General features: G+C 46.7%; 1 protein-coding gene across 3 annotated transcripts; it reads left to right on the forward strand.

The window, feature by feature from the left end:
* Positions 1-23,427, forward strand: TIMELESS (timeless circadian clock). 3 transcript variants are annotated; one of them, XM_013963938.2, is made up of 29 exons: positions 1-90; positions 9,706-9,842; positions 9,996-10,149; positions 10,464-10,578; positions 10,673-10,735; positions 10,984-11,085; positions 11,261-11,416; positions 11,662-11,795; positions 12,005-12,092; positions 12,382-12,558; positions 12,913-13,130; positions 13,379-13,482; positions 13,625-13,794; positions 15,499-15,633; positions 15,741-15,892; positions 16,826-16,923; positions 17,015-17,135; positions 17,227-17,428; positions 17,697-17,842; positions 18,450-18,535; positions 18,630-18,747; positions 18,837-18,919; positions 20,079-20,221; positions 20,433-20,610; positions 20,691-20,759; positions 20,880-20,998; positions 22,176-22,437; positions 22,567-22,659; positions 22,799-23,427. In XM_013963938.2, exons 2-29 carry the CDS (start codon positions 9,758-9,760, stop codon positions 22,870-22,872), a joined length of 3,645 nt encoding a protein of 1,214 aa, XP_013819392.2. In that variant the 5' UTR covers positions 1-90; positions 9,706-9,757; the 3' UTR covers positions 22,873-23,427. The 3 variants fall into 3 exon arrangements, with proteins under 3 accessions (XP_013819392.2, XP_013819393.2, XP_005680400.2); XM_013963939.2 differs by having other exon boundaries at positions 20,469-20,610; XM_005680343.3 differs by lacking the exon at positions 1-90 and adding an exon at positions 266-412.

Raw genomic sequence — 26,265 nt, forward strand, 5'->3', positions numbered from 1 at the left:
GTCCGACCCACAGTGGTGGCGGGAAAAGCAGCGGAACTGTGCGTGAGAGCTGCTGGCTCCGCGGGGATCTTGAGGAGCGGCGGGGAGCGGGTGAGTGAGTGTGTGGGCAAGAAGGCTTTAAGTGGACTGCGTCCCTTCGTAGCCACGGGGCCTCTCCTGGGAAGCGCCGAGTCCCCTTTCCCGCCACCTGGTTTAAAGGCAGGGGGCGGGGCGCGCGCCTTAGGTGCGCACGCGCAATTCCCAGTCGGGGCTCTGGGTGTCCGGGTGTTTCCAGCTCGTCTGGGACTCCACCTTGTTCTCCCGCGGTCACTCCGCACGGCTTGGTCCGCTTGGAACCTTTACTGTAAGACAGAAGCTTCCCAGGAATTTCCGCTTCTGAACTTCCCATCCAGTTCAGACCCGAAAAAAACAGGTGTGCAACTTGGTGGTCAGTAGGAGCCGGGATCCAGTGGTCACTTGACTTAAATCTTGAGTTTTTATAAAATGGATTTCTCATTCTCTTCTGACTTTTCCCTTGGTAGAAGACTTATGGAGGTTACAGGCTCTGCTTGGGTTTGTTAGCTGGGCCTGCTGCTGCTACTGTTAAGTCATTTCAGTCATGTCCGACTCTGTGCGACCCCATAGACGGCAGCTCACCAGGCTCCCCCGTCCCTGGGAATTCTCTAGGCAGGAACACTGGAGTGGGTTGCCATTTCCTTCTCCATCAGCCGTTAATTAAGCTCCTTCCCTTGAGTCTCAATTCTTGGCCCTTCGTGCTGCCACTCATAATTACCTTTATAAAAAGTCAATCTGGTCATTTCAGATTATATTTAAAACTCCTCTTTGGCTGCCCACGGTCAAGTTTAAATCCTTAGGTGGGTGTCCAGGCCTTTGGCAGTCTGACTCTGACTCAGCTTGTTTTCTAAAGGTTCTTGTCATTTTTTTTTTCCCATCTCATGCAGTTGAATCCCAGCCCTGTGGAAAGCATGTCTGTATTGTGTCTTTCATGCTTTGATGCTTGTGCTCCAGCTGTTCCCTGAACTTGAAGTTCTTGCCACTTCTCTGCCAAGTGAGCTTCTCTTTCAGAAGCGAACTCGACTCTCCTTTTGAAAACCTCTCTTTCCAGCCCTCCTAGGCCAAAGTAGTCACTTTTTCCTTTGTGTCCCTGAAGTATTTTACCTCCTTCTCTATATGATGGGCTTTCCTGGTTACTCAGTGGTGAAGAATCCATCTGGAGTGCAGGAGACGTGGGTTCCATCCCTAGGTCAGGAAGATCCCTTAGAGAAGGAAATGGCAACCCACTCCAGTATTTTTGCCTGGGAAATCCAACGGACAGAGGAGCCTAGTGGGCTACAGTCCATAGCGCCCAAAAGAATCAGACACAACTTTGCGACTAAATACTTTCTGTGGCACTTATAAAATTGAGTAAAAGGTTACTCAGCTCCGACTGTGCACTGTGTTCAGTACCAGATGGATGGAGATGAATAGAACAGAGTTCTGCCCTTAAGGAACTGGAAGGAACAGATGTGAGCCCTCTGCAGTTACAGGATGCCAGAGAATTCCGCCCTGGCTTCCTTACTCTGCTCACTTGGAATTGTCTTGAGTAAACTCTCTACTTTCACAGCTTGACAGACCACCGAACAACCTGATTCCTCCAAATCTCCAGCCCCAACCTCTCCTCCCTCAACTTCAAAACTTGTCTACTTAAGCTTAGAAAGCATGTATTTACACTTATGTTGTGCTGGTCACAAAGATTTCTAGTCTCAAAGAGTTTATATTTTAGTGCAGGTAACAGGAGCTTGAATTAGAGTCACCCAGAGAGTGTTTTCAGAACACTCTTGTCCAAGCCCCACTCCCTGTAGATTCTGACTCACTCACTAGACTCTGAAATTCAAAGGTGAATATGAAACAGTTCCTGCCTTCAGGGAATCTAAGGCTAATTCAGGGAGATAGATGTTTTAAACAATCTGTTTAAGTATTATGTACAGCATAAACTACAAATGCCATGATGAAAGTGTTTATGGCACAAAGTAAACACAAAGGAGAGATACTTTCTGTATGGAGAAGCCAGGAGGAAGTGCCAGTTGGGCAGAGTTCTAAAACGTGAGTGGATAGACTCTAGGTGGATGAGAGAAGGGTGTTCCTGACAGAGGAGTGTCTTAGGAGAGGTTAACTAGCAGACAGTTCATAAAGGACTTTGTATTGTAGGCATTAGCGCATGCTGAAGGTAAACAATTCAAACAGTACTGAAGAGAAAGGTAACTATTTCTCCTGACCTAGGTCCCCCAGTTCTCCCCAGAGACAATTACTATGAATTTCTTATGTAGTCGTTGAAAGGTTTTTAGCAGTGTGGTTAAATGGCCAGACCTGGTAACTGTATTATGGATAGATTTAAGAGAATGAGACTGGACACAAGAAAGAGGCTAGGTAGCAGTTGAGTAATCTAAGCAGGAGATACTCGGGACCTGAAGCGAGGCAGTAGTAATGGGGATAGACAAGGGCCAGAAAGAAGAGCATACGGAAGTAAAATTAGCTTGAGTGAGTGACTGAAGGTATTTAGAATGACTTCTAGGTTTCTTATGTGAATAACTGAGTAGATTGTGTCAATTGCTGAGAAATCCAACAGAGAAGTAAAGACAACCAAGGGAAAAGATGTTCCATGCTGGGCATATTAAGTGTGAAGATTTGAGAAGATGGAGATGGCTATTCATTTGTGGGACTGGCACCAGCGAGTTCAAAGTGGCAGGAGATAACGGATTTGCTGACTAATGGCTCAGAAATGGTAGTTGAAGATGTGGGAGTGGATGAGTTTGCCCAAGGAGCTATGTAGAGTGAGACAGGAAGAGGACTAAAGGTGTAGGCTAAGGAGTCCCCCATGGCCTAGTAGTTAGGATTCCAGGCTTTCACTACCATGTCCAGTGTTCAAGCCCTGACTGAGATCCCGCAAGCCTTGCAGCCATACATACATAAAAAGATGCAGGCCTAAGGAGCATCATCACTTGAGTAGAGGAGGAACAGCCTTCTCCAAACAGGATGGGTTTGAGGAAAGTTTTGGTCTTTTGGTTTTAGCTTTATTGGATTTTCCCTCCTCCTAAGATGAAAGAGCTTTGAGCAACTTATATGGGAATGGAACCAGTGTAAAGAGAATGTTGGAAACAAATGAGGAAGAACCAACTGAGGGATAAGAAGTGATTGATCAGGGACTTCCCTGGCGGTCCAGTGGTTAAGACTTTGAGCTTCCAATGCAGGGGGTGCAGGTTCAATCCCTGGTCGAGGAACTAAGAACCCACATGGCATGGCCAAAAAGTAAAAAGGAAGAAGACGTGAGAAGAAGTGATTGAGCTGTTACAAATGGAGAGCTTAGATTCCAAGCAAAAAAGTCACTGTGGGCATTTGAAATATGTTTGTTTTTCAGCTTGGTTGGAGAGCATTGAGAGAATTCATTTCTGATTTCTATTCTGAGAGGAAAGGACCAGAGACACCAGCTGAGAGGTGTGAGAAGCAGTGGAGTAAAAGGACTTAGGATAGTGGGTGAAAGTTAGAAACAGCTGTTCCTCCAGAAGGAGAAGAGGGAGAGGACCAGGAATACTAAGGATGCTGGGCCAGGCTGAAAGTGAAAGTGAAGTCGCTCAGTCGTGTCCGACTCTTTGCGACCTGTGGACTGTAGCCCACCAGGCTCCTCCGTCCGTGGGATTCTCCAGGCAAGAATACCGGAGTGGGTTGCCATTTCCTTCTCCAGGGCCAAGCTGAAGACCTGTCCAGATTGAAGACCACATTTGTTGTGTATCATTGTGCAGGGTTATTTGTTTTCCTCCAGCAAATCCTAATCTAGATTTGAATCCAAGAGCCTGGAAAGTAAATGGTTGCATTGATCTGAGGCTGGGATCTTTTGTAGAGTGAATGCAATAAAAGGAAAAAAGATTGAGACCTTACAAGAGTGATGTGTAGTGATACAATAGTAGGATATGTACTCCTGCTTGCTCTACCCCAGTCTGATCATTTTATTTTTCAGCTTAGAAATCTTCAGTTAGTCCCAGGCTTCTATTCTAAATGCTTAAATCGATTGTCAGTAAGTTTTTCCATAAAGCCGGTTCCAACCCTCCTTTTCATTGTTCTCCTGTTAAGCTCCTTTATTCATAGCTGTTCCCTCACTGCTTTTGCTCTGGAAGATTCTCTGCTTAAATTTCCCTCCCCCCAGCTGCCTAAATTCTAAGGCAGCCTTCAAAGGCCCAGTTCTAATCACACTTCTCTGACAAAACCTCTTGACAAAACCTCCTTGACAAAACCTCTGACAAAACCAACCTACTTCAGCCTGAAAAGAGCCCTAGTTTTTCAGAATTTTTTTTCAGTATCACTTATTTAGAGCTTGTACTAACTAGCCTTTTATAGTGTTTCTTCTATATTAGATGAGTTTTATTTGTGCAACTAAATTCCTTAAATATCTTCAACACTGCAGCCACTGCACCTGCGCAGCCCTGACTTTTGTCAGCACTTAATGACTGCCTATAGAGTCCAGTAGATGGAGAGGAAAGTAATATTTTGAGAAGTCTTTGTACTCAGCACTCAGTAAATATCAGTTTGATGATATCAGTGCTTCTCTGACTTTTTTGGTCAAGGACCAGGGGATTTCCCCTCCCAAGCTATTGCAGACCAATGCTTTCTCCCCCTCCCACCACCAACTTTATTGTGATATAATTGACATATAAAGCACTGTTTTAAAATAGTAGAACTAAAAAAATAAAATAATAAAAAAAAAAAAATAAAATAGTAGGACTAGGAACTTCTGTGGCAGTCCAGTGGTTAAGACTACGTGCTTCCAATGCAGGGGACATGGATTCGATCCCTGGTCAGGTAACTAAAATGCCACATGCTGCATAGCGCTGCACCCCATCCCCTACACACAAAAATGTAAATTTAAAGTTAATTAATATAAAAAATAAAACAGTAAAACTTGAATAGTATTGTTAGAAAAATTAAATTACTAGAGAAGTAACATAAAAAAGATAGACAGAATAGAGACATTTTTCCTGTTGGCCCTGGGATCACAGCGAGTCGGACACGGTTGAGTGGCCAGCACGTTCATGGTTTCACTATGAGAGTCAGCACGCACCAGCTCTGTCAGATTGCTGTCAGATGTCCTCAATGCGTTTGCTTTGTTTTCGTACTAATCTTGATGCAGACAGCTAACAGTTTGGACCACCAATGGTCCACTGCTGCACAGATGGCTTGAGTTCCATGACCTCATTTGAACCACCCCCTACTTGTTTTTCTTAGCGTACCAATAAGAAAACTGAGGTTTAGGTTAAGCCAAGTGTCATTCTGTTCATACTGGTGATACTCAAATCTGCTTCTTGGAGCAGGGTGGGTTTGGGGCCAAAGTTTTTTTTGGTTTTGTTTTCAAGAATTATGCTAATTTTCTGTTTTGAATTACAAGCATTTTAACTATTTTGCCCTTTTTTTCCTTTGAGTCTTGCATTTTGAGGCCTGCAAGTATTAATTTCAGATGATTATTGCCTCATCTCAACTGCTTAGTACTCAACTGAGTGGGAAACTTGACTAACATTCCTTTTAAATGTCCAGGTCTGCTTTGTCTAAGGTGTTTGATAAAGTTCTCACCTGTCTATGATGAAATGTGAAAATACAGCATAATGAATTTTTTCATAAAATCAAATATATTAAATTTAAAGGACTATTTTTTCCTGCGATTTTTGTCCTTGTTCAGTTTTCATGGGGTTTTTTTCGTGTTTAAATACTGAAAACAGAATGTGTAGTAATTGTGTGTTTTTTATAATAGCTGTTTTGAAATACAATTCACATACCGTAAAATTCACCCTTTTAAAATGTACAATTCACAGAGATGTGCAAAAGTTACTGCTGTCTGAGTTCAGAACATTTTCATCACTCAAAAAAGAAGCCATAAACATGACTACTAGCAGTCAGCCCCATTCCCCCATCTCCCCCAGTCCCTGGCAACCAGTGATTTTTAATACTTTATATCTCTATGAATTTACCTATTCTGAGTATTTCATATAGATGGAATCATACAATATGTGACCTTTTGTGTGTGACTTCTTCACAGAACATAATGTTTTCAGATTTCATCCATATTATGGTATGTATCAGTACTTCACTCCTTTTTATTGTCAAATAGTATTCCATTTTATAGATATACCACTTTTTGTTTATTCATTCATCAGTTGATGGACACTGGGGTTTTTAACATTTTGGCTGTTACAAATAATGCTGCTGTGAACAGTTTGTGTTTTTTGGGTGGACATACATTTCATTTCTCTCAGATGTATACCTGTGAATCGGAGAACGCAATGGCAACCCACTCCAATACTCTTGCCTGGAAAATCCCATGGACGGAGGAGCCTGGTAGGCTACAGTCCATAGGGTCGCTAGGAGTCAGACACTACTAAGTGACTTCACTTTCACTTTTCACTTTCATGCATTGGAGAAGGAAATGGCAACCCACTCCAGTGTTCTTGCCTGGAGAATCCCAGGGACAGGAGAGCTGGGTGGGCTGCTATCTTTGGGGTCGCACAGAGTTGGACACGACTGAAGCGACTTAGCAGCATACCTACGAATGGAATTCCTGGGTCCTATGTTAACTCTGTGTTTAACATTTTGAGGAATTGCTAAACCAATTTCCACAGCAACTGCACCATTTTATAGTCCTCTACCAGCAAACATGAGGTTTGTGTGCCTGTATTTTTTTTTTTAATGTCCTTAAGTTATAAAATTTAAAGACTGAAACCTTAGGTTAGTCTCCCTAAATTATAAAAAAAAAAAAACAACTTAAAGACTCATCCATGAAATCCAAAAGTTTGGGAACTACTGCATTATACCAGTCTGAATTTAAAAACAAAGCAAACAAAAGAAAACCACCAAAAAAACCCTATCCAGAAGGTCATCAAAGAGATGACCTAAAAAGAAATGAGAACTAACTGCTGACTGTTGAATAAAGTTGTAGAACTGCCTTTGCATGTTGATTTTTCTCCAGCATAAAAGGCTTGTGTTATTTTGTTATTTCTTAAAGCAGTTTGCAATCATAGAGTCATTTGGCAAACATTTCCTAAATACTGTGCCTGTGCCTATTTACCTCAGCCCCTGGAGTTTCTGAATATTTGGATCGGGCCTAAGCAGACGTTCTAAGATGATTTGGATTTTTTGTGTTTGTGCCTCATGTGGTGGCGTGCAGGATCTTAGTTCCCTAACCAGTGATCAGACTCAGACCCCCTGCTTTGATCAGAGTCCTAACCACTGGACAACCAGAGGGGTCCCTCTAAGGTGGTTTTGAAGTGCAACCTGGCTCAAATGACTGCAGTCATTCTGGGTATATGTTAATTGGGTAGAATACCAATTGAGGGTATAATGTTAATGCTTTTACTTGCATACTTGCATGTTTTGTTATTTCTAAGATATCTTTTTCAAGGAAAAAAATTTCCTGTCTTCTTTTCTATTGATTCTTGGCAGTCTTTTCAAGAAAAAAAAGAGAATTTCCTTTCTTCTTTTCTATTGGTTCTTTAGGCAGCCAGAATGCTGGTTTTACTGTTTTTCTTTTATTGTGGGTCAAAGAGGGGGCACTGGGAGAATTATTTTCAAAGTAGAAAACACGAAGGAGAATAAAGTGCTCTGATTGAAACAAAGATAAAGTATGAGGACTTCCCTGGTGGTCCATTGGTTAAGAATCTGGGACTCAGTCCTGATCTGGAAACTAAGATCCCACCTGCCCAGAACAACTAAGCCTGTGCACCTCAACAAAAGATCCTGCGTGCTGCAACTAAGACCTGCTGCAGCCAAATAAATAAAAATTTAAAAAAAATTTAATAGAGAAGAAAAGAGATATTCTAGATAATTATAAAGAAGTGTTCAGTGCTGGAGGAGGCAGTCCATTTAGAATGATATGTGCTGTCAGAACCTGCCCTGCTGTGGACTCCTGTCCTCGTGAGGAGTTGGGTGACATTGAGCTGGATTGTGAACGTCAGATAGGCTTAGAACTTTTGGAGTTAAGGGAGATAGACTTTCCAGAAGATGGGAGCAAGGTTTGGAGAGTGCAGGGCGGGGCTCTATGTCTAAGAATGTGTATGTTTATGTTCCTGAGCTGGAGGGTTAGAGAGCCAGAGAGGCAGCTAAGGCATGGATCTAGGAAGTGGTGGGTTGGGCAAGTGTGTGTGATGTAGATCACATAAGACAGATAATCAGATTCTAAGTGGTCTAGAAGAGAAAGAGGAGGCCACACAGACTACGTGATAAGTAGCTTCTATTTAATCAAATGAAAAGAGTGAACTGTAAATTTTCTGTCCCTGGCTGATTTTTTAATGGTATGTTTCCACCAGTGGGGGCTTCCCTGGTGGCTCAGACAGTAAAGACACTGCCTGCAATGCAGGAGACCTGAGTTCAGTCCCTGGGTTGGGAAGATCCCCTGGAAAAGGGAATGACCCACTCCAATATTCTTGCCTGGAGAATTCCATGGACAGAGGAGCCTGGCGGGCTCCATGGGGTTGCAAAAGAACTGGACACAACTGAGTGACTAACACACCAGGGAAGGGAAAGCAGCAGCCTAGAGAAATAACCCAGTTACATAAACGCAGGCATAAATCTTTGGTCCTTTGGACATGCCCATTTCCTGTGGGGGAACAGGGATGGAGTTCGGCTAGAGGTACATATGGAACCTCTGTGGGACATATGAAAAAGGTCTTTTTAGAGGAAGCTGAGAGTATGGCTGAATGGGATAAGGGGACAAGATTGATGGATATTCATGTGTATGTGTGTGTTACTAGTGTCAGGTTCTGAAACATCCAGGACCTGTACCTACTTGATTATCTGATGCAGATTTAAGAACTTTTATAAAGGGGAGCATACTTCTGGAAAGGAAGATGGTCCTTCTGCGGAGAGGGACAAGAAGTTTAACTAGTTCCTATTTACTTCCTTTCTTGTCCACCCTGTTAGGTCCTGGCTTCTACTGAGATCATCAAAACTTATGAGTAGCTTTGGGGAGGAGAGTGAAGGAACTTTCTCTGCACAGCCCTAAGGCCTTAGAAGCCTCCGGGCTCCTGGGATATTTCAGATCCTCAGTGGGATCACCTGACAATCACAGCTGGATTTGCTCAGTTCCTGTACAGAAGAGCCATAACTGTGTGTGGAAGGTGGAAGGGGACTGGGGCTGGCAATTTTAAGGGAGAGGAAAGCTCGTTCCCCTCATAGAGCTGCAGAGCTTTCTCAGGGTGAGTCTTGGTGATGATGCCCTTCACTGACCAGCCTTTTTTTGTACTACGTCATCCAGACTCTGAAACATACAGTTTCAGACCCAATTTAGAGGATGCGTGCATGCTAAGTCACTTCAGTCGTGTCCAGCTGTTTGCAACCCCATGGACTGTAGCCCACCAGGCTCTTTTTGTCCATGGGATTCTCCAAGCAAGAATACTGGAGCCCTGTCTCTCTTATGTCTCCTGCACTGCTAGGCAGGTTCTTTACCACTAGCACCATCTGGGAAGCCCCAGTTTAGAGGATGGGATGGCTTAATTCTTAGGCTTGGAGCCTCCTTGGTTGAAGCCTTAACTTAAAGCTTTCCTTGAGACTGGGAACAACACTGTTGGTGCCGATGGAAGTGAAGCATTTGAGGATTTTGTTCAGATTAACCGAAGCATCCAGGGCCTGCATGCTCCCCTCTCCCTTTTATGGGGAGGAGCCCACATTTGTTATCTTTCCTTGTCTCTGTAGGCCTCGTCATTTCTGTGTCCCTTGGCTCATCCACTGATGTGTGGACTTGAGCATGATGAATTGTGAACTTCTTGCCACATGTAGTGCCCTTGGGTACTTGGAGGGAGACACTTACCACAAGGAGCCAGATTGTTTAGGTGAGTCCCTTTTTGAGGAAACAGATTAAAAAAGAAAAAAACTTACTTGAACCAAGATCTTTTGAATTTCTCAAGTCATGGGTATGAAGGGCACATGGACCTGGGTGGAGCTGCTTCCCTGGTTCCATGTAAGTGTTTATTCTGTCCCTGAAGAGAGTGTGAAGGACTTGATCCGCTACTTGAGGCACGAGGATGAGACGCGGGACGTGCGGCAGCAGCTGGGATCGGCTCAGATCCTGCAGAGCGACCTCCTGCCCATCCTCACCCAGCATCGCCAGGATAAGCCTCTCTTTGATACTGTTATCAGGTTGATTTCCCCAGCTTTTTTTTTTTTAATTGAAGTATGGTTGATTTATAATACTGTGTTAATTTCTGCTGTACAGCAAAGTGACTTAGTTATACACACGTGTATATATATGTATGTCTATATATATACACATTGTTTTGTATATTTTCTTTCATTATGGCTTATCACAGGATGTTGAATCTAGTTCCCTGTGCTATGCAGCAGGATCTCATTGTTGATTCCTCAGCTTTTTAAGGTTTATCATGTGCCAACCTTTGGTGTTGGTGCCTGGTGAGGAAACTTAACAGCCTCTCCCTCCTTTATGATTTCCCTAGGCTGATGGTGAACTTGACACAACCAGCCTTGCTCTGTTTTGGCAGCGTACCCAAGGAGCCCAGCTTCCGGCACCACTTTCTGCAGGTGCTGGCATACTTGCAGGCTTACAAAGAGGTGAGGTTTTCCCCCAGAGTCCCTGGGGCAGAATTGAGGGCAGTGGGGAAGGAGAAAGTGGAGGCTACTTAAGGTCGACTCCCCTATTTCATAGGCCTTTGCCAGTGAGAAGGCATTTGGGGTCCTCAGTGAAACTTTGTATGAGCTGCTGCAACTGGTGAGTCTCTGCTTCCCAAGATGCCAGGCAGTGGGGTTGGAGGAGGGGCGAGGGGTACAGTTAGCGCCCTGCTCCTCCTCCGCACAGAGCCCCAGGCAGGGCATTGTCATGGAGATACGGCCCCAATCCCTGGGGTACAGGTCCAATCCACTGCACTGAGCCTGCTGCCTCAGGACTGCTTGAACACTTCCTTTCCTTTCTTTTTAATCCTGACCCTTCTGTGTGCCTCTGTCTCTCCTTCTGACCAGGGCTGGGAGGAACGCCAGGAGGAAGACAACTTGCTGATTGAGCGGGTCCTGCTGCTGGTCAGAAACGTCCTCCATGTCCCCGCCGACCTTGAGCAGGAGAAGGTGATCTGGGGTTGTCTAAGTTCTCATGCTTGGTTAGGGTGAGCAGCCCCCTTTTCCACTGTTCTGTCCTCTGACAGACCTTGGTGGGGGCCACCTTGGTCAAGGAATGAGTTGAAGAACCTCAAGGCAGGGCAGGAGAGCTGACTGAGTGCCCCCTTTCCACCTCATTGCTCAGCGGATTGACGATGACGCCAGTGTCCATGACCGGCTTCTCTGGGCAATCCACCTCAGTGGCCTGGATGACCTGCTCCTCTTCCTGGCCAGCTCACCTGCGGAGCAGCAGTGGAGCCTCCATGTGCTGGAGATCATCTCCCTTATGTTTCGTGACCAGGTGAGACCCTGACCTGTTGCCACCATCCCTTCCCTCGTGTCCTTTTCTACTGTGTGGCCAGAATTGCTCTTGAGTCATGACTGAAATGTCTGGGGGAGGCAGGTCACTTGTGGAGTAGCCATGTCTTAGGTACAGGGTCCCACCAACAGTCCTATTTTCATTCAGTCTTTCTATGCCCCTGGGAGGTAAACTCAGAATAGGGAATGACTACCCTTCTGACTCGTCCCTCCTTGTTCTAAATCCAGAACCCTGAGCAACTGGCAGGAGTAGGGCAGGGACGCTTGGCTCAGGAGCGGAGGACAGATGTGGTGGAGCTGGAGGTGCTGCGCCAGCGAGAGATGGCAGAAAAGAAGACTCGAGCTCTGCAGCGAGGCAACAGGTGAGTGGCAGAGAGCTGCTCTACCCGTGTTCCCACCCCTGCACCGCGGAATGTCAGGGCTTGGGCCAGACACTGGGTCACGGTGGTGGCCAGGGAGCACTCTGCAGTTACAGCACGCTCTGCTGTGCTGCTGAGAGAGTGAGGACGGAGCCTCCACAGAATTGAGGAGTCACCCTGGAGGTTTTCTGGGTTTTTTTTTTCCTCTGCAGGCATTCTCGGTTTGGGGGTTCCTACATCATCCAGGGCTTGAAATCTATTGGGGAGAGGGACCTTGTCTTTCATAAAGGTCTCCACAATGTGAGTATGGTCCCGTCGGGGCGGTTGGGGAGACAGTGTAGACTAGGGGGCCTACAAAGGGTAAACATCTCTGGAGGTAAAGCTGTCTCTGTTCTTGGGCTTAGAAAGTTGCAGACGTAGGAGGCGTAGAGTTTTGGCAGTGTCTTTACCGGCATCTTCACTTAGTACTAGAGGGAGAGAACCTTCTGCAAGTTTCTTCTGAGAAAACTGAAGTACCGAGGATGTGGAAAGAGCTGCCAGGGAGGGAGGTGTTCAGAAGTAACTCTGATCCCCTCAACCTCTACCCCAGCTCCAAAACTACACTTCCGATTTGGGAAAGCAGCCCCGACGGGTGCCCAAACGTCGCCAGGCTGCCCGGGAACTGTCTGTCCAGCGCCGCTCTGCGCTCAACGTGAGACTCTTCCTCCGGGACTTCTGCTCGGAGTTCCTGGAAAACTGTTACAACCGGCTCATGGGCTCGGTAAAGGTGAGAGCCTAGGAAAGATGGAGCAGAGAGGTGGCGGTGGCGGGGAGGGCAGGCTGGCAAGGAGCCCACGGGAAGCTAGCTCAAGAGCATGGACTAGTAGATGGGAGGGGTGTAGGGTGCTCCTGAGACATGGTGATGAAGTCGAGAGGGAGTGGGTTATTGATGGGACAAAAAAGACTATAGAGTAGTTGCCCCAGAGGAAAGGGAAGGAAATATGGAGAGGATAAGAGAAGGATGGAAATTTGGGCCCTAATATATCGTTACAGTGATGTCCAGGGTCCACCCGGTCGCAGTAGGACGGGAGGAAGTGGGAAGCCCTGAGGTCACGGAGTGATCTCTGTTTCCTGGACATAGGACCACCTGCTTCGGGAGAAGGCTCAACAGCATGACGAGACCTACTACATGTGGGCCCTGGCTTTCTTCATGGCCTTCAACCGAGCTGCCTCCTTCCGGCCAGGCCTGGTTTCTGAGACGCTCAGTGTCCGCACCTTCCACTTCATTGAGCAGAACCTCACCAACTACTATGAGATGATGCTGACCGACCGCAAGGAAGCCGCCTCCTGGGCACGCCGGTGAGTGGGCGGAGAACTGGGGTGAGAGTGGGCATCTTGGCCAGGTTGGAAATCGGAATGCCTGAATTCGGGATGGTGCTTTCTTCCCTATTTCAGGCTTCAAGTGGTCAGGCTGGGGAGCAAGGATGGGCTGGGTCATTCAGTTTTTGATGGAACTATTTTGGGATGTGGGGGTGCAAAGGGGTGATACTGTTTCCATGAACCAAGGTCCTAAGCTGTCCTCCTTTTCACCTCTTTTCTTCTTGCAGGATGCACCTGGCTCTGAAGGCATATCAGGAGCTGCTGGCCACAGTGAATGAGATGGATGTGTGCCCAGACGAGGCTGTGAGGGAGAGCAGCCGCATCATCAAGAGTGAGGCCTGGCCTGGTCGCTGGTCCTGCCTTCCCTGCCTCTCAACCCAAACCTCACCCTTCCCATCCCAGCTCCACCTGTCTCTCCCATCCCCAAGCTTTGCAGACCAGTCCATCCATCCCCTTCTCTTCCCTGTTTGCAGACAACATTTTCTACGTGATGGAGTACCGAGAGCTCTTCCTGGCTCTCTTTCGCAAGTTTGATGAGAGATGCCAGCCCCGCTCTTTCCTTCGTGACCTGGTAGAAACCACCCACCTCTTCCTCAAGATGTTGGAGCGGTTCTGTCGGAGCCGTGGGAACCTGATGGTTCAGGTATGGGGTGGCCTAGGGGTGTAGAAAGAGCTGGAGGATAAAGAGGAAGGGGAAAGCTGATCTGTTAGAAATACTCTCAATTAAGGCCAAGAGTTTTGTTGGTGTTGCCATTGTGAGTTGGCCTTGTGAATTTCCTCTCATTAGGTTAATTCCTGATCTACCATAAACATCTTCATTCAGGAACCATTTATTAAACACCTGCTGTGTGCTAAAAGCACATAGACTCTGGGGGTCCATAATTTTAGCATTTATTAATTATGCTGTGTTATTTCCTGGTTATTCTTCAGAAGCACTGTCATGAGATAGAAAGGGCCTTACCTTACATTAAAAGTCAGAGATCTGGGGACTTGCCCAGCAGTCAGTGATTGAGACTGCACTCCCACTACAGGGGGCCAGGGTTTGATCCCTGGTGTGGGAATTAAGATCCTGCATGCCACCTAGAGAAGCCAAAAATAGAAGAAGTCAGAGATCTGGGATTTCATCCTGTATTAGTTACTGTTAGAATAACTCAAGCTGCTTGTGTGAGTCTCCAGGTCTTTAAAGTTGATTATAGTGTCTACCCATATAAGCCTGAAATGAAATAATAAATGAAAAACCTGGGACAAGAAGAAAACCTCAAGGAGTTTCTATCCTGGAGACACAAGGACTCTGCTTTGTAAAAATTTTCCTATGCTTCTGTTTGCTACAGCTTAAAACTTAGTCAAAAGTGAACTTGAAAGGGGCTGTGGTACCAATGTACTCAGTCACTCATTTGTATCCATTACAACTCTTTGTAACCCCATGGACTGCAGCCCACCAGGCTCCTCTGTTCATGAGATTTCCCAAGCGAGAATACTGGAAAGGGTTGCCATTTCCTACTCCAAGGATCGAACCCAAGTCTCTTGTGTCTCCTGCATTGGCAGATGGATTCTTTACCACTGCGCCACCTAAGACACCTGTAGTACCAATGAGACTTTTCTAAAAGGTCTTTTTACACTCAGAACTCTGTTGTATTCTCAGTACTGTATTGAGCGTTTAGCATTTACTATGTCTCAGATGTTGTGCTAAGATTTTCCCCTAATCCTTACAACAACACCTAGGACACAGGCACAGAGTGGTTAAGCAACTTGTCCAAGGTCTTGCTGGTAAATGACTAGCATCCATACTTAAATCCTGCTGGAATCCAGGCTCATGCTCCTGACCTTTGGTGTGTTTTAAGTTCCTTGAATATAGCATGAATCTCATTAAGGACCTCATAACCCATCTTATTTACCCACAGTAAAGACTGATCCACAGCCATGACTTGGCGAGATCCTGCTTTTCAGGAGGAAGAAAATCGTGGTGTACTTTTGCAGAATGCTTTCCTTTTTACAAAGCCTTTTCATAGAGAAGTTTTTATCCTTATAGCAAATCTGTTTATTCTCTAGACTTCTGCTTAAGGTGTCACTGCCTCAAGAAATGAGTCACATGCTGTTCCTGTGTTTGGCCATGGCATTTTATGCTCAGCCACATTCTAGGTCTTACCTGTTTCCCCCAACTAGTGCCTCAAGGAGAAGGCAGCGTGCTGGTCACTGCTGCTTACCCGTCGCCATCAAGTAGCACATAGTCGTCACTCCGTGAATGTCTAATTAATTCAGACTTCTGACTAATTAGTTCTCAGAGGACATTGATGGGAAAAGGCCTCTCTGGCTCTCCTGCTGTCCTCACACAGGTCTTTCTCCATAGAACAAACGAAAGAAAAGAAAGAAGAAAAAGAAGGCCCTAGATCAATCTGTTGCTTCTGGTAATGCCCCCTACAGCCCAGAGGAACTGGAGGCCATGTGGCCCTCCCTGGCCGAGCAGCTGCAGTGCTGTGCCCAGGTGAGTAGCTGCAGAAACCTTCTCTTGAGTCTAGTGCCCTGGACAGGCTGTCTTGGCATCCCCTCACCCCCACCACTGTTTCCATAGCTTGAATCATCCCTCTCTAGGATTCTGAGCTCAGTTTGGACTCTGTGATTCCCTTTGATGCGGCCTCAGAGGTGCCAGTGGAAGAGCAGCGGGCAGAAGCCATGGTGCGCATCCAGGACTGCCTCCTGGCTGGCCAGGCCCCACAGGCCCTGAGCCTCCTGAGGTCTGCCCGGTAAGAGCACTGCCTGCCCATCCTCCTGCATCCAGCCCCTGGGCTTTTGGGGGCAGAGAGTGGCTTTCACTGGGGCACAGGGTTCTCAGACTTTCAAAGAGAGCAGTCCCCTCAGAAGTGCAAGAGCTCTGCATGGAGCACTTGAGTCCTGGGAAGTTTTGGTTGGTTTATTAGGGAGGTTTGTTGTTTGTTTTGTTTCACTTTTGAAAAATATTAGCACAGTTACTTGGGGGAAAAAAAATAGAGATAATTCTATGAGCCAAAGATAGCCATCATTAACATTTTGCTGAGTTATCTTCCAGAGTGTTTTCCCCCTCTGTGTTATATATAGACATATGCACCTTCTTTTACAAAATCAAAATATTATATGATACTAATTTATAGTTTTTTTTTCAGTTCTCAATATATTGTGAGCATCATTTCACATCAGATATATTTCTGCAATTGTTAATGGCTTTAAAACCCCATTGTGTATATTTGTCCAACTAAATGTCATGCATTTAGATTACTTGCATTTTGTTCCTCTGATTTTCATTGCAGTGAGGCTTAGGAGGGAAAATTGCCCTAGAGTCTTTGTTTCATCTTTGAGATGACAGTTTGCATTCTCTTTCCAGTTGGAAACTAAGTCTAAATTCCTTGTACTACCTCAAATTATAATTCAGATTCCCTCTGCTGAAAGTGTTAGTCACTCGGTCATGTCTGACTCTTTGAAGTCCCATGGACTGTAGCCCATCAGACTCCTCTATCCATGGAATTCTCCAGGCACGAATACTGGAGTGGGTGCCCATTTCCTTCTCCAGGGAATCTTCCCAACCCAGGGATTGAACTGAAATCTCCCACAATGCAGGCAGATTCTTTACCATCTGAGCCACCAGGGAAGCCCAAATTCCTTCTGGCAAAAAGCCTTTTTTTTTTTTTCTTTCTGTGTTCCAGGGAGGTGTGGCCGGAAAGAGATGTGTTTGGTGCTCAGGACATCTCCCCAGAGGAGGAGATCCAGCTACTGAAGCAAATCCTCTGGGCCCCGCTTCCCCGTGAGTCTCCATTTCCTTCTCATCACTCTCCTTCCCATGCTTCTCTAGCGCCAACGTCGCAGATACCCGGTAATCCTCACTCTTTCTGTAGGCCAGCAGGGGCTGGAGGAACAAGGGGCAGAGGAAGACGACGAAGAAGAGGAGGAGGAGGAAGAGTTAGAAGTGGTCCAGGTGTCGGAGAGAGAATTTAACCTTCTGGACTACCTGAAACGGTGTGCGCCCGGAGGGTGGAGACCGGGGTGCCATGCGGACGAGCTGTATCTTTCTCACACCTGCGTCCTCTCACTCCTTGTCTCGGTGCAGCTTTGCAAACTCAACCGTCCTCCGAGCCTACCTGCTGCTGCTGCGGAGCTACAAGCAGAACAGCGCCCACACCAACCACTGTGTGGTCAAGATGCTGCACCGGCTGGCCCACGACCTCAAAATGGAAGCCCTGCTTTTCCAGCTCTCCCTCTTCTACCTCTTCAATCGTCTGCTCAGCGACCCTGCCGCCGGGGCCTACAAAGTGAGGAAGCACCAACGAAGGGGGGTCTGGAGGCCTAGGGAAGTCCTGGGGAAAAAGGCTGAGAGGTAGAGTGCCCTACGGGCTGTCAGGGCTGAGCCATGAGAGAATAATGCAGACGCAGGCAGGCAGCTTGAAGGAGTGGCATGGGGAAGGATAGGAGAGGCCGAGCGAGAAGCACCAGCTGGGAGCAGGTCTAGAGACGATACCTGGAGGCCTGTGTTTATGTACGTGTGGCCACGGGCCTAACAGCAGCCTCCCTCTCCCACAGGAGCTGGTGACTTTTGCCAAGTATATCCTGGGCAAGTTCTTCGCTTTGGCTGCTGTCAACCAGAAAGCCTTTGTGGAGCTGCTGTTCTGGAAGAACACCGCTGTGGTTCGAGAGATGACTGAGGGCTACGGCACCCTGGATGGCGGGTGAGCTTGAGGACAGCATGGTGGGCCTGGTGGGGGGTGGGGGTGGGGTGGCCCAGTACAGTGTGCCAGAGCTGGAGGGCCTGGCGGGTCAGGTGGCGTCACCTTTCTTCCCTTTCATAGGCGAGAAAACAAGCCCCGAAGGTGAAGCGTGTTAGCTAATTTCGCCCAAGAGAGAAACTGGGATCGAGCCTAAGTGTCCTGCCTACTCTAGTCTCCTTCTCCTTCACCAGCGTTCGGGGGCGCTCAGAGTCGGGGGCCCACAGAGGCTCTGTATGTGCCTGATCCCAGGAAGTGCTGGGAAACTATAAGGGAGCACAGAAACACCTGTCCTCTTTCTCTGGGTAGCTCTCTCCTTTCACTCTTCTCTCTCCTCGTAATACCCTCAGCCCCTGCAGTGTCAGGTTCCAGGGGCCCAACCTGGAAACTCTTAGTTCGATTTTGGGATTCTTAAATAGAAGGAGAGTAAAAGGAAAGAGACACACCTTAGGCCTCTGCTGGCTGGCTGCTCTGAGGCACCTGGGTCGCCCTGTTCCTGTTAGAAGAGAAGGCCCTGGGTCTCCTCTTTCAGACCCAGCAGCCTCCCCAATCCCCTTCTTTCCCCACTCAGATCTTCTAGCCGCAGACTCCCTGGATGGAGCCCAGAGGAGGAGGCCCAGCTTCGGGAACTGTACCTTGCCCATAAGGATGTGGAAGGTATGAGGCCTCGAGGTCTGAAGAGCTTGGCGGGGAGGAAGGCAGCCAGGGCCCCGGGATCCCCGTTCCCAGCATCACCCCTCCTCCACCTCAGGTCAGGATGTGGTGGACACCATCTTGGCACACCTGAAAACTGCTCCTCGGACACGCAGGCAGGTCATCCACCACCTGGTGCGGCTGGGACTGGCTGACAGCGTCAAGGACTTCCAGAGGTAGTGGCACCTGCTCTGGAGGGAACTGATTTGGGGAATCCACCATGCAGCCCCTGAGCACCCCCTTCCTCTGACACCTCCCTAAATAGGAAAGGAACCCAGATTGTGCTGTGGACTGAGGATCAGGAGCTGGAGCTGCAGCGGCTTTTTGAGGAGTTTCAGGACTCCGATGGTGAGTGAGGGGGAAGCTCAGGGGGCCTCTGAGAGGAGAGCCAAGCTGTCCATTTCTTTTCCTGCTGCTTCCTCTTCCCAAAAAAGGCTTATTTTCTTCTTTCTGTCTACCTGCTCTATTTGTGGTGTCGCGTTTGTTTGTTTTTAAAGATATTTTTTCTTTTTTTAATTATATAAGTTACAGGTGTACGATTCACTATAGTATGATTCGCTATAGTCACTAATTTTTTTTTTTTATTTACCAATTCTTAAATTTTATGCTCCATTTATCGTTGTTAAAAAATATTGGCTATACTCCCCATGTTGTACAATACATCCCTGTAGCTTGTTTTATAGCTAAGCTTGCAACTCTTAATCCCCCACCCCTGGCCCCTCCCCCTTCCCACTGGTAACCACTAATTTGTTCTCTATATCTGTGAGTCTGCTTCTTTTTTGTTACATTCATTCATTTGTGTTTTTTTAGAATCCACATATAAGTGATATCATATAGTATTTCTCTGTCTTTATTATTTCACTTAGCATAATGCCCTTCAAGTCCATCCATATTGCCGCAAATGGCAAAAATTCATTCATTTTTTATGGCTGAGTAGTATTCCTGTATATATGTATATCATTATTGTTGTTTAGTTACTAATTTGTACCTGACTCTCTGCAACCCTGTGGACTGTAGCCTGCCAGGCTCCTCTGTCCATGGGATTTCCCAGGCAAGAATACTAGAGTGGGTTGCCATTTCCTTCTCCAGGGGATCTTCCCGACCCAGGGATTGAACTGCATGGCAGGCAGATTCTTTACTGTCTGAGCCACCTGGGAAGCCCTGTGTGTGTATTACGTCTGCTTTATTCATTCGTCTGTTTATGGACACTTAGGTTGCTTTTATACCTTGGCAATTGTAAATAATTCTGCCAAGAACATTGGAGTACATGTATCTTCGAATTAGTGTTTTTATTTTTTTCGGGTATATAGTCAAGAGTGGAATTGCTGGGTTATATGATAATTCTATTTGTAGTTTCTTGAAAGACCTCCATACTGTTTTTTTTGTGTGTGTGTGGTGTCTTTTTGAGTGAATTGAGTTATCCCCTTTCCAAAGACTGTTCTCTGTTTTTTTTTAGCTAGTGCCTTTCCCTGTTGCTCTTGGCTATTCACACTTTCTCTCTCTATAGATGTCCTGGGTAATATCATGAAGAACATTACAGCCAAACGCTCACGGGCCCGAATAGTGGATAAACTGCTGTCTCTGGGACTGGTGGCTGAGCGGCGGGAGCTGTACAAGAAACGCCGGAAGAAACTGGCACCCTCGAGCTTGGTAACAGTCTTACCCTGGCTCTGCCAGCTGGGCACGCCTCCCTCCCACCCCTCTCCCCATGCAGTGCTCCTTAGAAGTAGCCCACCCAGATTCTTCCTGCCTCAGGCTCTTCTGAATACGTTCCCCCAGCTGGGTAGTCAGGAACCAGAGGACTCCACGCAGTTCCTTATCTTGTCTCCTTTGGTCCATTCCTCACCCCAATGAATTATAGCCTAATGAAGAAGAATCCTTGCACGATTTTTGCCAGGAAGATCTAGAAGAAGAGGAAAACGTGCCAGAGAAAGAGAATGAAGAGGACGAAGAGAAAGAAGAAGGCTCAGAAGCAGAGCAAGCCCAGGGTGGCTCCGTCCTTTCAGCTGAATACCTTGGGCAAAGTCTGCACCAGGAAGGTGAGGGCTTGGTTGGGAGAGATGTCTCAGATGGCGGGGTTGGTTGTATGGACCAGTTGTGAGTTTCCACATTCCCTCAGGCTTTTCTGCTCCCCTCCTCTGGCTCCAGAACTGCCTTATCAGAGCAGCAGATGATCGGGAAGAGGCTGGTGAGTGAATAAGTGACAGATTCAGGAGGACTGGGGTCTGGAGGCTGCTGGGGACCTGCCATGGGCTGGAGGGCCAGTTCTTTCTTCACATCTTCACCATGTGACCGGGTCCTGTCCTAGGCTGCTCTCAGGCAGTTCCGTTGGTGCCACTGACAGAAGAAAATGAGGAAGCGATGGAAAGTGAACAGTTTCAACAGCTGTTGCAAAAGCTAGGGGTTCGGCCTCCTGCCTCTGGACAGGTAAATACACCAGTTACGGCATCAGCCAAGCATGCTGTTGCCTCTTTAAGACACATCTTCTCCTCACTCCCTGTCATCTCTGACCATGACTCCTGCAGCAGCTGTCCTGCTAATCTTCTCCTCGCCTATCTTCTCTTCTCCTAAGTCCATCTTCCACACTGCTTCCAAGTTACCTTTCTAAAATATAGTTTTGATTATATCACTCCCCTGATCAGAGCACTTGGTGTTCCCCACTGTTTGCAGGACAAAGTCCACAGCCTCTGAGTGATGTATCTGGCCTTGGCCAAGCTTTGCAGCCTCACAATCATGCCACCCAACACCTGCCTCGTACTGTAGTCATCCTGAGCTCTTTCCATCCTCCAAACAGACTTTTTCATACCTGTAAACAGTCAATCATGCCAGTTCCCCCTATTGGAACGTTCCAACCACATACACAGGTGGCCGATCCCCCATCTTCCTGATGAACAATCCACCCGACCTTAAGAGTTTTAGTTCAGCTGTCACTTCCTCAGGAAAGCAGTCTCTTTCACTCCTTCAACCACACTCCCTACCAAAATTCACCAGATACTCAAGTCTCTAATATAAAATGGCATCGTATTTGTGTATAATCTTTGCATATAGTCTCTATAGATTACTTGTCATAACTAATACAATATAAATGCTATGTACATGGCTGTCAGTGTGCAGCAGGTTCAAGTTTTGGTTTTGGACCTTTTTGGAATTTTTCGTTTCTTTCCCTGATGTTTTTGATCTGTAGTTGGTTGAATCCATGGATATGAAACCCACAGATACAGAGGGCCAACTGTAATCGTTTTGGTGGCTGTGATTTGTTCGTTCCCTTAGTATAGCCCCAGTCCTGTGGTGTTACAGTACATTGTTACAGTACGTTGGTTCTTTATTCTGTTTGATTGTGAGATCCTTGAAAGCATGGATTGTATCTGACTCACTTTTAGATCCCCAGAATCCATTCATTTACTTAAGTAATTAACAACTATATTCTCTGGCCCTGTGCTAGACACTGGGCATAGACTGGATCAATACGCAATGAGAGTTCACAACCTTTGTGGCGCTTCACCAATGGAGGTTCATATGTATTCAGTGAGTAATATCAAAATCTGGTGAGCTAGAGGCTTCTCCTTTCCCATTGCTCCTGCTTTCAACTCCTTTGTGCCTGTAGGAAACCTTCTGGCGAATTCCAGCCAAACTGAGTCCCACCCAGCTCCGGAGGATGGCAGCTTCCTTGAGCCAAGCAGAAGAGGAGGAAAAGCTTCAGTTAGGATTAGAATCTAAGGTCCCTGGGGAGCCAGGCCTAGAAGAGGAGCACCAACAGGAAGAGGAGCATCAGCAAGAGGAGGAGCACCAAAAGGAGCACCGAGCACATGCCCTGAGGACCCTCCTGTTAGCCCGGAAAAAGAAAGCAGGCCTGGTGTCGCCAGAGGGTAATACCAGGACCACTTATCTATTGTATACTTACTGCGTGCTGGCCATATCGATCGAGAGTGTCTACAAGACTTCTGAGACTACAAGAACCTAGTTCCCTAATTTCATGCCTCTTGTGGTTGTTTCAGAGGAAGGGACCAATGGTGGGAAAGAACAGCTGATAATGGCACCCAAGAAGCGACAACTGCTGGACAGCGATGAGGAGCAGGAGGAAGATAAAGGTGGGAGTCTGGTCGGGACCTGCTTTTTCTTCTGACCTCTAGCACTCTTCTCTCCAGTCCAGAAGATAAATGCTACCATCCTCCTTCTCCATAACATACTTAGATCTCCTCTCTCTTCTCATCCCTGTCATTCCCATAGCACCAGAGTTGGGAGTTCCAGGAACCCGGAAGAAGAAACGGTTTCAGATTGAGGATGATGATGAGAGCGACTGAAGATGCAGATGCCCAGGGCAGAGATAAACCCCATTTTTAGGTGGTGAATTTGAATCTGAGTTTGGAGGACCTGGAAACTCCTCTTACTGGACAGCAGCTGTGGAGCCCCTGACTTCCCCATGGATTTAGAGTCCAGGAAGTCCAGGCGACAGTATTGGCCTCCTGTTACTTCTTCCTTCTCCCAGTTTTATCAGTGTGCCTCAGTAGCTCTCTGGAGACTTATTCCTCTTCTTTGGTTTTAATAGCATTCCCTGGCAAAGGAGAGGTGTGAATGAAATATAGAAGGCACCTTGGACCCCGCTTAGTGGTCTGTTGTTTTGGCTTTCTGCTGGAGGTGGGTCCCAGCACTAGATGGGGAGTCTTGTGACATGATGAGTGTGGGTGTTGCATTTTAAAAAGGCTCCCGTTCTCGTATTCTTTCCTGTGATCACCTTCAAAATGCCAGATTGAGCCCAGTTCCTGCCACTGAAGTAAGGCTGAAATGCAGTATTCTTCAGATGATGAATACGTTTGGTTGGTGTTTGGCATCGAATTAAACATGTAAAATTTAAAGTAGCCAATGTTGGTCTGACTTAGCAATCTAAATACCCCAACCCTCCACCTGCATCTTTGTGAAAGCACTTTTAACTGTTAGGTTTAAAAGAAACCATCAGCCTTCCCTTTTCTCTTGCTTTCCCTACAAAAGACACAAAAACATTCTTACCTCTTAGACAAAGATCCTTTGTCTAGGATAAATCTTTAGGGTTAAAAGAATGTGCATCAGAACAGGCACATGAAAAAACGCTCAATGTCGTTAATCATCAGAGAACTGCAAATTGAAACCACAATGAGATATCACCTGATATCAGAGTGGCTGTCATCAAAAAGACCATGGATAATAAATGTTAGTGAGGATATAGAGAAAAAGGAACCCTTGTACACTGTTGATAGGAACATACTGTGCTGCGACCCCATAGACGTCAGCCCACCAGGCTCCCCCCGCCTCTGGGATTCTCCAGGCAAGAACGCTGGAGTGGGTAGCCATATTGGGCTGGCTATCATTCAGTCGTGTCCGACTCTGCAACCTCGCGGACTGTGGCCCACCAGGCTGCCCCGTCCATGGGAGGCAGGCAAGAATACTGGAGTAGGGTGCCATTTCCTTCTCCAGGGGATCTTCCTGACCCAGGGATCGAACCCGGGTCTCCCGCATTGGAGGCAGACGCTTTAACCGCTGGCACAACTCAAATGAACTTTTCTGTCAACCCCATAAATTGGTGTAGCCACTGTGGAACAGTATGGAAGTTCCTAAAAAAACCCTAAAAATAGAACTGCCATATGGCCAAGCAATTCCACTCCTGGGTAGATATCTGGAAAACATGAGAACACTAGTTCACAAAGATACATGCACTCCAGTGTTCATCATTATTTACCATAGCCAAAATATAGAAGTAACCCAAGTGTCCATCAACAGAAAAATGGGTAAGGAAGATGTGGCAAATATGTGGTGGAATATTACTCGGCCATAAATAGGAATGGAATCCTGCCATTTGCAATAACATGAAGGGACTGGAAGGGTATTACGCTTATCGAAATAGGTCAGACAAAACCGTATCACATGTATATGGAATCTGAAAAATACAGTAAACTTGTGAATACATAAGTTTTTAAAAAAAAAACAGACTCGGTCTATAGAGAACAAACTAGTTTCTGGTTGGGAAACAGAAGTTCAGTTCAGTTCAGTTCAGTCGCTCAGTCGTGTCCGACTCTGCAACCCCATGAATCACAGCACACCAGGCCTCCCTGTCTATCACCAACTCGCAGAGTTCACTCAAACTCGGGTCCATCGAGTCGGTGATGCCATCCAGCCATCTCATCCTCTGTCATCCCCTTCTCCTCCTGCCCCCAATCCCTCCCAGCATCAGAGTCTTTTCCAATGAGTCAACTCTTCGCATAAGGTGGCCAAAGTACTAAAGTAAACAGAAGAGGGAGGGGCAATTTAGAAGTAGAGAGTTAAGAGGTACAAACTGCTATGTATAAAATAAGCCACAAAGATAACGGAATATAGGCAGTAATTTTATAATTAAATGGAGAATAACCTTCAGAATTGTGAATTGCTATGTCATATTAAATATTGTATAGCAACTATACCTCGAATTATTAAAAAGAAATGCATCAGAGGACTTCCCTGGTGGCCCAGTGGTTAAGAATCCACCTTGAAACTTGGGGAGCACAGGTTCAGTCCCTGGTCAGGGAACTAAGATCCCTCAGGCCACTGAGCAACTAAGCCTGAGCACTGTAACTAGAGGACTCTTGCACCACAACAAAAGATCTCACATGCTGCAACTAAGACCCTACACAGCCAAACTTATTTTTAAAAACACATCAGGAAGAAGCAAGAGACACACAGGGAGGAAAAGTCAGTCTGTCAGCATGGGGCATAGGGAAAGACGCTGGGCAAGAAAGATGAGTAAACTGCAAACGTCACATCCTTCCCTTTCCTTGGAAACCATTAGCTTTCTGGCCCTCTTCTGTTTTCAGCTGAGGTAGAGTAGAAGTGATTCAGAAAATAACTGTTCAGATTAGGGAGAGGCCTAGGTAAACAATTCCCTGGTGGCTCAGATGGTAAAGCATCTGTCTACAATGCAGGAGACCTGGGTTTGATCCCTGATGGGAAGATTCCCTGGAGAAGGAAATGGCAACCCACTCCAGTACTCTTGGCTAGAAAATCCCATGGACAGAGGAGCCTGGTGTCCATAGGGTCGCAAAGAGTTGGACACGACTGAGCGACTTCACTTTCACTTTCACTTGGGTAAACAATGGGCTTCCCTTGTGGCTCAGCTGGTAAAGAATCCTCCTGCAATGCAGGAGACCTGGGTTCGATCCCTGGGTTGGGAAGATCCCCTGAAGAAGGGAAAGGCTATCCACTCCAGTATTCTGGCCTGAAGAATTCCATGGACTGTATAGCCCATAGGGTGGCAAAGAGTTGGACACGACTGAGTGACTTTCACTTCATGTGCTTTCACTTTCACCATGCCTACTGATCTTCACCCGTGCAAAATTAAGCATAAAGTAGCCCTTAATACTAACAATCTGGTGATCTGGAAAGAACAAGCTGGTTCTTCCTACTGCATTTTCAGCTTCTCTGACCCTATAGGAAAACTTCCGTGGAGTCCACACATGCTGAACCCTGAGTGTTTTAGATGCTTCTTTGAGTCACTCAGAGGAGGAAGAAAGCTTCAGCCAGTGTGGAACCCGAAGTCTCTTGAGGGCAAGGCCCGAGGGCCCTCCTGTTAGCCAGCAAAAGGAGAGCAGGTCTGGGGTCCCAAGGGGATAATAGCAAGACCGCTACTGATTACTTAGGTCCCAGCCATGCTGGTCTAGGAGGCTGGTGAAGTTACTTTGATGGGAGACCAG

The sequence above is a fragment of the Capra hircus genome, chromosome 5 (assembly GCF_001704415.2).
Source record: "Capra hircus breed San Clemente chromosome 5, ASM170441v1, whole genome shotgun sequence".
NCBI classification, from domain to species: domain Eukaryota; kingdom Metazoa; phylum Chordata; class Mammalia; order Artiodactyla; family Bovidae; genus Capra; species Capra hircus.